The 14,743-nt window shown below is 46.0% G+C and overlaps 1 protein-coding gene across 9 annotated transcripts in view; it reads right to left on the bottom strand.

Moving 5' to 3' along the window:
- MAPKAP1 (MAPK associated protein 1) overlaps positions 1 to 14,743 on the bottom strand; it is a 1,504,770-nt gene that overhangs the window by 332,475 nt on the left and 1,157,552 nt on the right. For all 9 annotated transcript variants that reach the window (XM_069609401.1, XM_069609405.1, XM_069609406.1 and 6 more), the window contains exon 11: positions 2,572 to 2,712. In XM_069609401.1, the coding sequence (XP_069465502.1) occupies positions 2,572 to 2,712 (141 nt within the window). The remainder of the gene's footprint in view (positions 1 to 2,571; positions 2,713 to 14,743) is intronic.

The following is a 14,743-nucleotide window of genomic DNA, read 5'->3' as shown; positions in this document are numbered from 1 at the left end:
TTTGGCAAGCGACTTCAACAACGGCGGCAGTAATAGCTATATAGCTATTACCATCAAATGGACTGTCTCCTAGGTTTCCAAAGTTTGATGTGTGGAACATAACCATATCCAGTGGATCATCATATTTGAGCTTGGCCACTCTTAGGCTATATGTAAACCAAATCCATTGATCAACCCGTTTGCATTTGTATTTATTTGTAAAGCGCAGCCGAGCCCTGGGGCAACTGGGCGCTAATTCTTACAAGTTACACAAATGTAGGATATGCAATGAATATTAAAGCAAAAGCAGGTTTCATAGGCATAGGCTATGCAAATATATACATACAATCATGCTATGTGGGCATAACGAGGTACATTGTTAATATTAATTACAGTCAGAATATTACGTTTTGAGTCTACATATAGTAAATGTACATGAGTAAGTAGTCAGTGTGTCGGAGCAATCATTACCTAGGACACGGTAGTTTGTTTGGTTAATTAGGCTGAGCAGACTGGTTAATGTCTTGTTCATGGAACCGATTTTTTTACCTTTAAGTGTAATTGTGAGAATGAAGGTTCTTCTCGGATGTGGATGGGGAGATTATTCCATTTCTTAGTCGCAAAGACTGGGAAACTGACTCCACCTGCCGGTTGTTGGTTAAAGCGTGGGATGACAATACTATGTGCTTGTGCAGCTCTGGTAGGTTGTGTAGAAGAGTGGCGTGAGAATGTGTCCAGCAGGTAAGTTGGTGCCTGGTTATGGAGACACTTTTGAGTGAAATTGACTTCAAGTCTATCCTTTGCTTAATATTGAGCCACTTTAAGGTTTGTCTATTAGATGTGATGTGGTGTTTTCTGGGAATGTTACAAGCCGCTCTAACAGCATTATTTTGAATGATTTGCATTTCGTTAATGTTCTGCTGAGATGTGCCCAGGTATAATGCATTACAGTAATTGAGTTTAGATAAGACTAACCCTCTTGCTACTGAGGTGCAGTTTGTCGGAGTTAGGTAGGGGTGGCAGGCTGTGATGAGCTTGCAAGTCAGTGAAGTGGAGGAGGCTAAGGCATTAGTTTGTCTTGTGAATGTGAGGGCGGAGTCGATGTAGATTCCTAGCGTTTTTACATCTTTTGCTACTTTTATGATGTTTCCATCAATGTTAAAAGATGAAAACAGAGGTCCTAGCTTATTCAGTTTGGCAGGAGAGCCAAGAAGAAGTAACTCTGTCTTTTCGTTGTTTGGACAAAGACCATGCTTTGCCATCCAAATTTGTATAGTACTGTAGATGTTGTTGAGTACCTTACTGTCTACAAAGTGATCACCAGTGATAGGTACGAGTATCTGGGTATCGTCTGCATCATTAGTGTAAATGACACCAAGATGGTCAAGTATATTGAAAAGGGGCTTGGTGAACACATTGTAGAGAGTTGGGGAGACGCACGATCCTTGTGGTTCCCCACAGGTCACAGGGGAGGCTAGTGAGGAGGCAGAAGGAGAGAAGACTCTCATGGGTCTATTACTAAGGAAAGATTCAATCCACGCGTTAGCTTGGTCCGAAAAGTGTGCGGCAGAAGTGTTTACATAGAATTTTATGGTTCACCAGGTCAAAAGCCGCAGAGAGGTCAAGTAGTAAGAGTAATGCTGGTTTGCCCTTGTCTTTTAGGATCTGAATTTGAGATTTCAAATCAATAAGTGCGGTGTCTGCCCCGTGTCTCGGTCTGAAACCCGATTGTCTTAGTCCTTATAGGTTGTTAGTTTCCAAATGTTGTTGTAGCTGGAGATATGCTGCTCGGTACAGGATTTTCAACAGGAAAGGGACTGTGGTGATAGGCCTGTAGCTAGATGGGTTGTTAGGGTCCAGTGAGGGTTTTTTTAGTATGGGGGGCGGGGGGGAGTACCCAAGCATCTTTCAGATTATTAGGTACAGTGTTTCAGTTAAATCAGGCGTTAATGAATGAGGTGATAAACGGGGCAAGTTCCACAACTGACTCTTTGATAAGCGGGGCTGGACAAATGTCGCCCTTACAGTTCGAAGGTTTGAGTGTAAGTATAATTGATTCAACTTCTTTGATGGAGAGAGGTTTGAAGGTGAATTGCGGTATATCCAAAGCCGGGCAAGGTGGTGTCATTTTGGCAGAGCACGCACTGTAAGAGATGCATGAGGGATTTTGGCACTGGCATCCCAAACATTCCAGGCACCACACAGGTCAGTTGAAGAAAACTGGTAACTGCAGCACTGGCAGTCCTCAAAGACCGAGGCCTGCACCATGCCAGGCAACTGCACTAAAAAAGTTGGCAACTAAGAAACCCCTGGGATCTGAAAAAGGCACCTTGCAAGAAAAGTAGGGGTTTGGTGATTAACTGGCTAAAGAGAAGGGATTGTGGCAGGCATGTAAGTGACACTGAAATGGACAGGGTCAGGCCTGTGGAAAAAGTGGCCCAATTCCCTGCACATGCTTATAACGAACATAAAAGTTCGGAGAATGTGTCACTAGATGCAAGAGTTTGCCTTAAATAACTACAATGACTTTTGATACCAACTTGAACTACAATGTAAAACTTTAAGCAGTCCCTTCTGAACAGACAAACTCACCTAATTGCACATCAGTGGTGAATCGAAGTCTATGGATCATGCTGACTTTGAAGGACTTGTAGTGGTGGCTGCTGAGCATGTCTTGCATAGTGGCTAAATCAATCTGGGGATCTTCTTCAGAACTCTCCTCTCCTCTTGAGCCTGAAGAAAGGAAGAAAGCAAGTTATTATGAACATGAATTAAGACTATAACACAGAAGAGTACATTGCATATTAATGGACTTGGACAACAAAACTAATTCCGAGCACCAAGCAGGGAAATTTAAGAAAGGTAGGGGTCTACAAATGACATGGATGTGCCCCCAAAACGATTGAGTATCTTGAACAACTATTGCAACAGCCAACATATGCTCTGGCATTTTAGTTATGCAAAGCTTTTGTGTACTGAACACGAATAATTGCTGTGAATGTGTTTGTCATGTGGTGTGCCCAAAGACAGGCAATTCACGCTAACTGAGACTGCTTGAATGTTTGCTTGGTGAAGTGAGATATTGCAATTGCTAGCAGTGGGACTTCCCTTGTTTTTGTTTTGTTTGGTGTAGGGGGGCAATGCACTCGTTAGCGTGAGACTTCCTGTGCTTTGTATGATGTACAGCGGTAGTGCTCTTGCTAGCAATGGGACTTCCTTTGTGTTTGGGGAAGAGGGGAAGTGCACCTGCTAGCAGCGGGTTTTCGTTTGTGCTTGGTGAAGAGGGACAGTGCACTTGTTAGCAGTGGGATTTCCGATGTGTTTGGTGAAGAAGGACAGTGCACCTGCTAGCAGCGGGATTTCCTTTGTGTTTGGGGAAGAGGGACAGTGCACCTGCTAGCAGCGGGATTTCCTTTGTGTTTGGGGAAGAGGGACAGTGCACCTGCTAGCAGCGGGATTTCCTTTGTGTTTGGGGAAGAGGGACAGTGCACCTGATAGCAGCGGGATTTCCTTTGTGCTTGGGGAAGAGAGGAAGTGCACCTGCTAGCAGTGGGATTTCCTTTGTGTTTGGGGAAGAGGGACAGTGCACCTGCTAGCAGCGGGGTTTCCTTTGTGCTTGGTGAAGAGGGGTAGTGCACCTGCTAGCAGCGGGGTTTCCTTTGTGCTTGGTGAAGAGGGGAAGTGCACCTGCTAGCAGCGGGATTTCCTTTGTGTTTGGTGAAGAGGGGTAGTGCACCTGCTAGCAGCGGGGTTTCCTTTGTGCTTGGTGAAGAGGGGTAGTGCACCTGCTAGCAGCGGGGTTTCCTTTGTGCTTGGTGAAGAGGGGAAGTGCACCTGCTAGCAGCGGGATTTCCTTTGCGTTTGGTGAAGAGGGGTAGTGCACCTGCTAGCAGCGGGATTTCCTTTGTGCTTGGTGAAGAGGGGAAGTGCACCTGCTAGCAGCGGGATTTCCTTTGTGCTTGGTGAAGAGGTGAAGTGCACCTGCTAGCAGCGGGATTTCCTTTGTGCTTGATGAAGAGGGGTAGTGCACCTGCTAGCAGCGGGATTTCCTTTGTGCTTGGTGAAGAGGGGTAGTGCACTTGTTACCAGTGGGATTTCCTTTGTGCTTGGGGAAGAGGGACAGTGCACCTGCTAGCAGCAGGATTTCCTTTGTGCTTGGTGAAGAGGGACAGTGCACTTGTTAGCAGTGGGATTTCCGATGTGTTTGGTGAAGAGGGGTAGTGCACCTGCTAGCAGAGGGATTTCCTTTGTGTTTGGGGAAGAGGGGCAGTGCACCTGCTAGCAGCGGGATTTCCTTTGTGTTTGGGGAAGAGGGACAGTGCACCTGCTAACAGCGGGATTTCCTTTGTGTTTGGGGAAGAAGGACAGTGCACCTGCTAGCAGTGGGATTTCCTTTGTGTTTGGGGAAGAGGGACAGTGCACCTGCTAGCAGCGGGATTTCCTTTGTGCTTGGTGAAGAGGCACAGTGCACCTGCTAGCAGCGGGATTTCCTTTGTGCTTGGTGAAGAGGGGTAGTGCACCTGCTAGCAGCGGGATTTCCTTTGTGCTTGGTGAAGAGGGGAAGTGCACCTGCTAGCAGCGGGATTTCCTTTGCGTTTGGTGAAGAGGGGAAGTGCACCTGCTAGCAGCGGGATTTCCTTTGTGCTTGGTGAAGAGGTGAAGTGCACCTGCTAGCAGCGGGATTTCCTTTGTGCTTGATGAAGAGGGGTAGTGCACCTGCTAGCAGCGGGATTTCCTTTGTGCTTGGTGAAGAGGGGTAGTGCACTTGTTACCAGTGGGATTTCCTTTGTGTTTGGGGAAGAGGGACAGTGCACCTGCTAGCAGTGGGATTTCCTTTGTGTTTGGGGAAGAGGGACAGTGCACCTGCTAGCAGCGGGATTTCCTTTGTGCTTGGTGAAGAGGGGCAGTGCACCTGCTAGCAGCGGGATTTCCTTTGTGCTTGGTGAACAGGGGAAGTGCACCTGCTAGCAGCGGGATTTCCTTTGTGCTTGGTGAAGAGGGGTAGTGCACCTGCTAGCAGCGGGATTTCCTTTGTGCTTGGTGAAGAGGGGTAGTGCACCTGCTAGCAGTGGGGTTTCCTTTGTGCTTGGTGAAGAGGGACAGTGCAATTGCTAGCAGTGAGATTTCCCTTGTTTTTGTTTTGTTTGGTGTAGGGGGGGCAATGCACTCGTTAGCGTGAGACTTCCTGTGCTATGTATGATGTACAACGGTAGTGCTCTTGCTAGCAATGGGACTTCCTTTGTGTTTGGTGAAGAGGGACAGTGCACCTGCTAGCAGCGGGATTTCCTTTGTGCTTGGTGAAGAGGGGTAGTGCACCTGCTAGCAGCGGGAATTCCTTTGTGCTTGGTGAAGAGGGGAAGTGCACCTGCTAGCAGCAGGATTTCCTTTGTGTTTGGGGGAAGAGGGACAGTGCACCTGCTAGCAGCGGGATTTCCTTTGTGTTTGGGGGAAGAGGGATAGTGCACTTCCTATGAGTGGGATTTCCTATGTGTTTGAGGAAGTGGGATAGTGCACTTCCTATGAGTGGGATTTCCTATGTGTTTGAGGAAGTGGGATCGTGCACTTCCTATGAGTGGGATTTCCTATGTGTTTGAGGAAGAGGGATAGTGCACTTCCTATGAGTGGGATTTCCTATGTGTTTGAGGAAGTGGGATAGTGCACTTCCTATGAGTGGGATTTCCTATGTGTTTGAGGAAGTGGGATCGTGCACTTCCTATGAGTGGGATTTCCTATGTGTTTGAGGAAGTGGGATAGTGCACTTCCTATGAGTGGGATTTCCTATGTGTTTGAGGAAGTGGGATCGTGCACTTCCTATGAGTGGGATTTCCTATGTGTTTGAGGAAGAGGGATAGTGCACTTCCTATGAGTGGGATTTCCTATGTGTTTGAGGAAGTGGGATAGTGCACTTCCTATGAGTGGGATTTTCGATGTGTTTGAGGAAGAGGGATAGTGCACTTCCTATGAGTGGGATTTTCGATGTTTTTGAGGAAGAGGGACAGTGCACTTGCTAGCAATAGGACTTCCTGTGTGTTTGGGGAAGAATGGTAGTGCACCTGCCAGCAGTGGGATTTCCTATGTGCTTGGTGAAGATGGGTAGTCCACCCTACTTTGCACTTACTATGAGTGCAAGGCTTCTTTGATCAGAAGGAGGCGGACATAATGGTGGCATACTCGCACTTTATTTTATAATAATAAAGAAAAGGCCTGTCTATTCCCAACAATAGGTGTTTGCCTTACCTAACCAACAAACTAGGGTACTGGTCGTCTGGAATGTAGTCGAAATCAACAGTCCGTCATCCGTTCAAAAACTACCCTACACTAATCCTACCACTATTCAACAAAACATCAAAGAAAAGGGGGCCAGGAGAATGGCTCCCGTGGACTGGACTAACTTCTCAAGCCTCAGTATGTTGTTCTCCTCAAATCGTTGTTTGAGATTCGCTGAACTAGCTCCTTTAGTTAATCTAGGGGACTTTTCGAACTCTGGTTTTCCCCTTTTCTTCTTGAAATAGTGTTCTTTGGTTTGGACAGAGTTTGGACAGAGTCTTGGCCTCTGCTGCTATTAGAATCTTGCACTGTGCTTTATTATTTCCTACACTTAGTTGAAATATCAGCTCCTTCTTAGATTGTGTAAGTTGAGCTTTAAAGTGTCCTTTACATTCTTTGTGACCTTCACATCCGATGGGGCAAGTGCACTGATTAGCTCTGTATTCGCCACTTTCTTTAGAGTATTCCCAACCACTGGGACTAGCGAGTCTTTATATTCTTGACTTTCTTTACTATATTTACCAACACTGGGACGAGCATAAGGAGTCCTTTTGTTTTCTTCGCTTTATTTATTATATTCACAAATACTGGGACGAGTATGAGGAGTCCTTTTGTATTCTTCGCTTGCTTTAATGTATTCCCAACCACTGGGACGAGTACGGTGAGTCCCAGTGTACTCGTTACTTGCTTTCATAGGTTACTCGATCCCTTCTCTCCCGCCATTCCAGTTATCTTAGTTGGGTTGGCGTCACCGGTTCCACCTGCGTGGTCACCCTCACTCTGCTACAATGAACGCGGTCTGCATTGCTTCATTCTTCATTTTCTGCATGGCTCTGCAGAGCCCGCTCACCTGCGGTGTCGGCGTAGTTCAACTATCAGCCAGTCCACCTTGTTTGGCTCACTCCACCGCCTCGAGCTGCTTCACAGGGAAACTGTTCGGCTTTCTGTATGCTCTGTGCCCCTCTCTTTTTGGTTGCTTGCGCCCTCTCGACCATTACTTCCCGGGCTCCAGCAACATTCAAGTTGGTCCTTCATCTCTTTTTATGAGGAAGTGTTGGGTTCTCCCCAGCATATCTCTGTAGTCCTTTGTCTCTCTCCATTGAGTGTTAGTTATTATTCACTCGATCTTCGTCTCAGCATGATTGGCTTCCAACCATTGAGTACTCCCATTGTTTTCCATATTCTTCTCTGTATATTTGACTGTGTTGTTTTTTTGTTATATTACAATAACAAACAGTGAGTGGTGTTTTTTGTGAAATGGGGGGCTTTTCATTGAGGGGGTTAGGGAGCTCCTTGACGGAACGGGAGTCCTTATCCCCAGGAGGGGAGTCTCTCCCTGTGAAGTCTTGCTTACCACACCCCTAAGGGGAAAGCTGCCTAGCGGGTAGACCTCCCTATCCTCACAATAAAAAGGGCTCCCCTGCAGGGAGAAGTAATGAGATCCCGTGAATCATCACAGTAGGTAGGGATGTATTTCACCAATAGGGTAGTGCACATGCTAGCCATGTTATATTTGATCTGAGAGGCTCGGTAGCTCAGTTGTTACGAGATTATTTTGGTGAAAAGATGTAGTGTATTTGATTTGAGCACTTTTGTTTATTTATGCATTCACACTCTACTTATGGCAGTGGTCTTCAAACTGTGGGGGGCGAAGGATGTCCAGATAGGGCACGTGTCCATTTCAAAAAGTGAATAGGGTGACCTACTTTTGATAGAACACATAAGCAGGTAATGCATCTGTGGAGTGTAATGCACCGACTGCAGAGATCGGCGAGCAGCCTGTAGGCCAAAGGCTCCAATCACATGAAGATAGCTCAGTAGGTTAAATATACTCCTTCAAAATGCAAAACAGTCTTTCTGTAGCGATTTATGTGCAACCGGGGGAGCACAGCTCCAATACGAGTAAGGTAGCTCGGTAGGTTTATTTCACCTGCTACAGTGGTTTGCGTGTAATCTATAATCGCAAATCCCAAATCGACATAAAACAACTCAGCAGGTTAATTCAACTGCTTCAGAAATCTGTTTGCGGTCTTCTGGTGAAAATCCTGAACCTTGAATTTCCTCTGTGGCCTTATTCTGGGTTAAGAAAACTGAACAAGGTATGCAGTGTGGATGTGTGGGTAATGGGACATATACATCTACTACCTTAAACCCTCTATTAAAATACACTAATAGACTAAATAAAAGAAAAATATAAAACATGATTATTAAAGGCCAATGTCGATGAAATAGCAGAGGCAGCAAGATCCCCGCCACCTTTCCAAGGAAAGGAACACAAGCCGTTCTCTTAGGGTGAGCATTTCTTCCTTAATGTATCGACTTTTCAGTTGACGTATTGCTTCTTGTGCATTGAGCAGCTACAGCGAAACCATACCGGGTTCATAGGACACGAAACGGACACCAATTGCTGCCTCCCTTAGAACCTTATATCGAGCACCTACAGTTCAATTCAACTATTGTTGGGGTTTTAGCCTGAACCATACAAGCCAGCATTATCCATTGCATTCGGCAGAAACCAGTCCCGGTTTTAATTTTGCATGAGGATTACAAATCCCTGAATGCAAAATTAAAACCAGGACTGGATTACAGTCACCCGAATGGAATGGATAATGTGCTGGAGTTCTGAAGTGTAGCATTTACAGACGTTTAGGTTTGGAAATTACACTAAACAGCCAATCGCAACGTGTGCACTAGGCAATAGCATAAAGAAGAAAACATGCCGGATGACGTGTACCATTGGGCAGGGATTATCTAGGCATTTCATCCTTTCATACCGAGCGAGTCAACGAGCACGTCATTCAGGCAACGTGCCAGTCCCATGGCATAGCGGCCAGGCAGCCAATCAAGAGCTCCAGGCCTACATGCATTGCTTAGTGGGTGCTTAGGCTGCTAGCCTCAATCCATCGGATTGATCTGGAAGTGCACAGACCGGAAACCTTAGTGACCACCCCCATCCCACTTAAATGAACCGAGGGTTGGCAACTCCAATCAAGGAGCGTGGACTGGGCTCTAAAGCTCGTATAGATGGCGTGGGTCCATTGATTCCATACCTGGGCTAACCCGCACTAGGCCATAGACTACAGAACATTTCTTGAATGTTTCTTAAGTGGGCGGGAAGGCAAAATGAACATTTTATTTACATACTTAAAATGCGACAAGGCAAGAACTTCGAGCAATTAATCAACATAGCTAGACTTTAAAATTCTCAAATACAGATGAAGAGAAGAACAGAAAAGATGTCACTGAGCACGAAGGTTAAAGTAATATGGATTTGGCAGCAGGTGTGCATGAGTGAAAGGTTCATAAAGACCTGGGAATTTAGAGGAGGCGTTCAGAAAACACCCTGCCCTTCATTACAGTATCTCAACATTCCAGGGGGAGCCTTGCATACTACAATCCCGCTGGATGGGAGAGCAAGCATACACAGGCCTTCTAAGAAAAGGAGAGGCAATGAGCTCTGTTATTGCACAGACCCCGCCCCCAACAAACCTCAGAACACGGGCATCCCAGCAACAGGGCCCCAAAGATCCAGCTCTTCCAGGACCTGCTGGCCAGCGGCCCTGCATGAGTGCTGGGCAAGGCGACCATGGGCAATTTACACACTCTTTGCCACATGCCATCTGTGAGCGTTCCTTCCAGCCGCCCACACCTCCCAGGCGGCTGGCAATGGGTGGGGTGCTCCAGTACTAATGCACTGTTGATTAGGATGTCCAAAGGGTTACTGGGCGAGTGGGATCTCAGGTGGGGCAGATGAATGGTTGGCACATATTTTCTACCAAAAGAATTGGATACAGATTGAATGACGATTTATGCTAGCATGGCACTGCCCATCAACGCACCTGCAGAATATACGTCGGAATCCCACTGTCCAGGAGTTTCCCTGATCATTTCCATCTTTTCACTTAACCACAAATGGGAAATGGACACGGGCCCATCACCCAGAGCAAAGGGGTTGACCTCTTCAATGCTGGGCAGAAACCCATGCCCTGTTAAGCCTGGCTAGTGGCAGAGACACACTAGCTACCCCTCCTCTCAAGTTTGAAAGCTTCTTGGTATTCCCCCAGAGCCCCGCGATTTACCCCAGGCATGCCCGTTTTATGGCATCCGAAGGAAACGCTGTGCAGACCCTCCAGCCTAAACAGAAGCCATTTAGAGCGAATGAGCCACAGCTCTCACGCCTTGTCTTGACACCATCCACTACACATCCATCCCAGAGATCATGATCACTCACCCCTACGTCACTTCCCCTCCTTTGCCATTGGCCAGCTTTACCTTTTCATCCCACACATTACAGCCTGGCTTGCATCCTGAGCAGGGAGTCACAACGTTCGGCCCTTTGCAAGACCACTATGGTGGTGATGTACACAGCATAGAAGACATGTAACATAATAAGACTCTCGAAGTCTATGCAAACCCCAAACATGGGGGGCTATACAAGGCGCCAGATGTTAAAAGACCAATGAAACAGTTTTTGGAGACTGATGCAAGAAGCATCATTTTAAGAAGATGGCAACGGCAGAGCCGCAAGCAGCAGAACAAAGGGCTGGTGCCGCGCTTGTGTGGCTGTGCATGGGTGCTCAACTCCATTTGCCATTGTAATTTTTGCTTTGCAAAGAATCTTCCTACACTGTCCTGCAGCCTGGACATCTCATCAGTGTCGAATGTGTTACATTGTATCACATCTCGAAAAGGCTCCTGTGCCCTTATCAACATACTGCTCGATCCTAAGCGATTAGTCTATATCTTATAACCTAGAAACCATGTACATGGCAGTGGCGAGCGACATTAATCCCAGTAACATCAATGCATAGAGTAGCCAACATTGTGTGAATTAGAGATAGTGGTATATCTAATACTTTCATGATACTAACGGGCCTAATTCTGATCCATTTTTCACTGGCGTAGCATACTCGTCTCTGTATGTACTTCTGCATGCTACCCTCATTTCACCAGAATGTGAGACATTAAAGCTGCGAACATGGATCTCCTCACAGACCCAGCTACAGTGGGCACCCGGAGGCTAATACTCTGAGCAGTGGACACAGTGCACATCTGGCGGCTTGCCTTAAACTGCCCCAGGGGCACGTGCAGGCATTTCTAAATGTAATGCAACCATGTCTAGTTACTGCTTACACAATCACTTTATGGAGAGTGCATTATAAACAAAAAATAACTACAGCACCCTCCGTTGCACTGATCAATTTAGCCGGCACAGGAATGCATAAATACACGGAGAAACTACACGATTCCTTCCCCTTTCCATGTAGCTTTACAGCCGGTGGCTGAGCCTTTGCAAGTTATTAGGCTGAGTAGTTCTGGTCCAAATGGTATGGTATGGCATACATAATGCAATGCCCAGAAGGTGTCTACATGTGCTCGCCATAGTTGGCAGAGGCATGCAATCAACACCTTTGTCACTTCAACTGCGTTTTCAGTTTGCTGTATTTTTCAGTGCGCGGGCACCACTTATTAAAAACAAAGCACTGCATGTGTCGGCGAGGCCAGGAGGTGGATATTCATGAGAACTAATCGAGCTTCTCAAACCTTTCACAGAAGTCATTAACTAGGAGAAAGAGCCCTCCAGGTGGCTCAATATTACTTAAATAAGAATGTGTTTTTAGACACACTCTTCTGGTGCACGTCCCTGCAGGCAGAAAGTGTGCTTCCGCCTCAACACCTACACATTTAAACTGCAAATTATACAAAGTAGGAAGCTTGTTCCCGTCCCGCTTGATTCTGCCGATCTCTTTCCTAGAATTGCTACTGAAAATGTTTAAGAGTCAATGCTGATTCTGTTGCGCCGTGTACACTATGAATGCAGCAAACCGAGTCTCTCTCCATCACTTTAATGTTCCCAAGAATTCGGATGCAACGTTAGAGTGACATAGATGCTGGCATTGAAGTGCATTCACTGGTTTGTGATGCACCAAAAACAAGTCACAGTGCCAGGTTGGGGCATCCAAGGCAACTACTGGTGTCTCTCTCTGTCTGTGTCTCTGTCTGTCTGAAATCTGCACTAAAACAGCCTACTCAAAATGGAATTCCACCCTCTAATTACTCTCACGTTACTCCCCCTTCGTGACTACCCTATGCAGAAGTCCTTTGGAAATACCCCACTGTAAATATCTAATCACCCTGCACTGTCTCATCGCGGGTCTCTGAAGCATTTACTCCTCATCACTCACTAGATCATCAACTGCACAGTATGTTTTTAGTGTTGCTGGGAGAAACACCTAGTTATGTTATGTTACTTTGCATTTATATAGCGCCTTATGTACCATTGGTATGGTCTCAAGGCGCTGGTAGGTTGAATGCCCTCGGGAACCGAGGTTCAGGTCTGTAGAGAGAATAGAGAGAGTCAAAGGTGCGTGAGAGCACCTGATGTGTGTGCAGCTGGTGTGGCATTCGTGTGATAGCTGCTTCTTAGCGGTAGGTGTGGTGGTTGAGAGATCAAGAGTATGGGCATCATTACGACCCCGGCGCTAAACCATGGTGCTATAAGCACCATGGTCCATGCCGGGGTCCGCCATGGTGAATGGCGGAATTACCGCCCCATTCCAAGGTTGGCGGGGCGGTAATTCCCCATTCACCATGGGCCCTTCCCCATTCCCATTTTTGCCCCATAGGGCTCAATGGGAATGGGAAAGCTGCTAAGTACGGTGCCGCAATTTGCGGCACCGTACTTAGCACCAAGGTCCCTTTGCGGCACCCTACTTTAACGGCTGGTAAAACCAGCCGTTAAGGTCGGGTCCCGCAAAGGGACCTCGTAATTAGGCGCTAAGTGTTTAACGGCGCCGCAGCCTTTTACGGCGCCGTTAAACACTTAGCGCCTGGGTCATAATGAGGCCCTATGTGTTCGTTCTGGCAGGTTTTTATCTAGATCGATTCTGGCTGTGTTAGACCTGAGGAGAGCGCCTAGGCTGAACGGTGTGTGACCAGAAGTGTTTAGTTAGGGTGATGGGGAGTATGAGGCAGATGATGGTATGAGAACAACTGTAGCGAATGGTGTCATAGTATCGCTGTGTTCTAGTTGAGTGGTGGTGTAAAGAAGAGAGTAAGCATGGAGATGTGATATGGTGGTTTACCTTAGGTGTTTGAGATCGGGCCCACTCCAATAGTTCCATGTACTCCGACTGTTCCATGCATTATGACCGTTTCAAGTACTCAAAACCTTTCTTTTCCATGCACTCCAAACCATTCCATGTAAGTCACTCCGTTCCATTGCACTCCAATCCGTCCCATTGCACTCCTGGTCATTTTTTGCACTCCAACCATTTTATGCACTGCTCCTATCATTCGTTCTACCCACGTTATCCTTTCTCCATGCATCATCCATCCACATACGTCATCTTTACCTGTTCCACCCAGCTCACCCGTTCCACCCAGCTCATCTAAAATGCAATACAATAATAAATATTTTTGATTGTATGTGGTTAAATAACCTTTACCAAATCATTCATCTAAAACATAAGTATACAAAAAAAAATCAAATATAAAAATGACTAACATATACAGAAGCAAAAAAATAACTCTTGTTCGAGATAAAAAGTCACATTAACAAAAATACACTTAAGAGCTGACAGATACTCATCCCAAATAATTTTTTTTAAACAATTCACAGAATACATAAAGCTGGTATAATGATGGCATACAAGATGAATACCAAATACAAGCTACGTTGTATCTGTGTCAGGCACAGTTGCAGTGTTAGAATTTCTTTAATTCAAAGACTTAAAAACGATGCCACAGCTAAGGTTTCAGAAGTCTTATTTCCGCTAATACAACAGTGCCAGATTTGGGTCTCCTGAGCCCATTGATTTGCAGGAAACATTTTAATCAGATAGCAAAGCCTTTTGAACTTTAACTCCTCGCAGAACAGGAGATGTTTAGATGACTCAATAGTTCCCTTTTGATGACAAAATCTACACTCTAAATCGTCAGAAGCAATCAGAGCACGCCGTGCAAGAATTTCTTTAGTTAGCAACAGATTCCATCTCAACTGAAGGAACATTTTCCTATGATGACTGTCTGGAAATTTGATGAGATATGGGGCAATCTCATCCGTCTTTGTGTGTTCATGAGCAAGGTGACTCCTGGAAGAGTAACTATGTAATTTCCCCTGTGTCTCAATCCAATCGTAATAGGAAAACTGGGTTTTAACCTTGTTTGGGTTTGATAATAGGCTATCTATGTCCACATTGATTTTCTGTAAAATTCTCACACAGTTTGCTGAGACTGTCGTGACAAAGTTGGGATGTTTCACACTGGCACTCATTCATGGTTTCATGTAAATTAAAATAAAGAGCATCAGGAATGGGCAAAAGTAACCTCCTAAATAAAGACAACAGACTCCATCCCACATGGGCATTGATAGAGGTAAGGCCCAATTCGAACCTTACAAGCCACAAGTGGAACACACGTAGGTATGCCTAAAACACGTCTCCATAACTTTGCTTCCCACAAGTCTAACCATTTCAGGGCGGCACCATGAAATAAT

This window comes from Ambystoma mexicanum, chromosome 8 (genome assembly GCF_040938575.1).
Source record: "Ambystoma mexicanum isolate Mex_15411 chromosome 8, UKY_AmexF1_1, whole genome shotgun sequence".
NCBI lineage: Eukaryota > Metazoa > Chordata > Amphibia > Caudata > Ambystomatidae > Ambystoma > Ambystoma mexicanum.
Note: the sequence above shows the minus strand (reverse complement) of the source record. Positions and strands in the feature narration are given on the sequence as shown.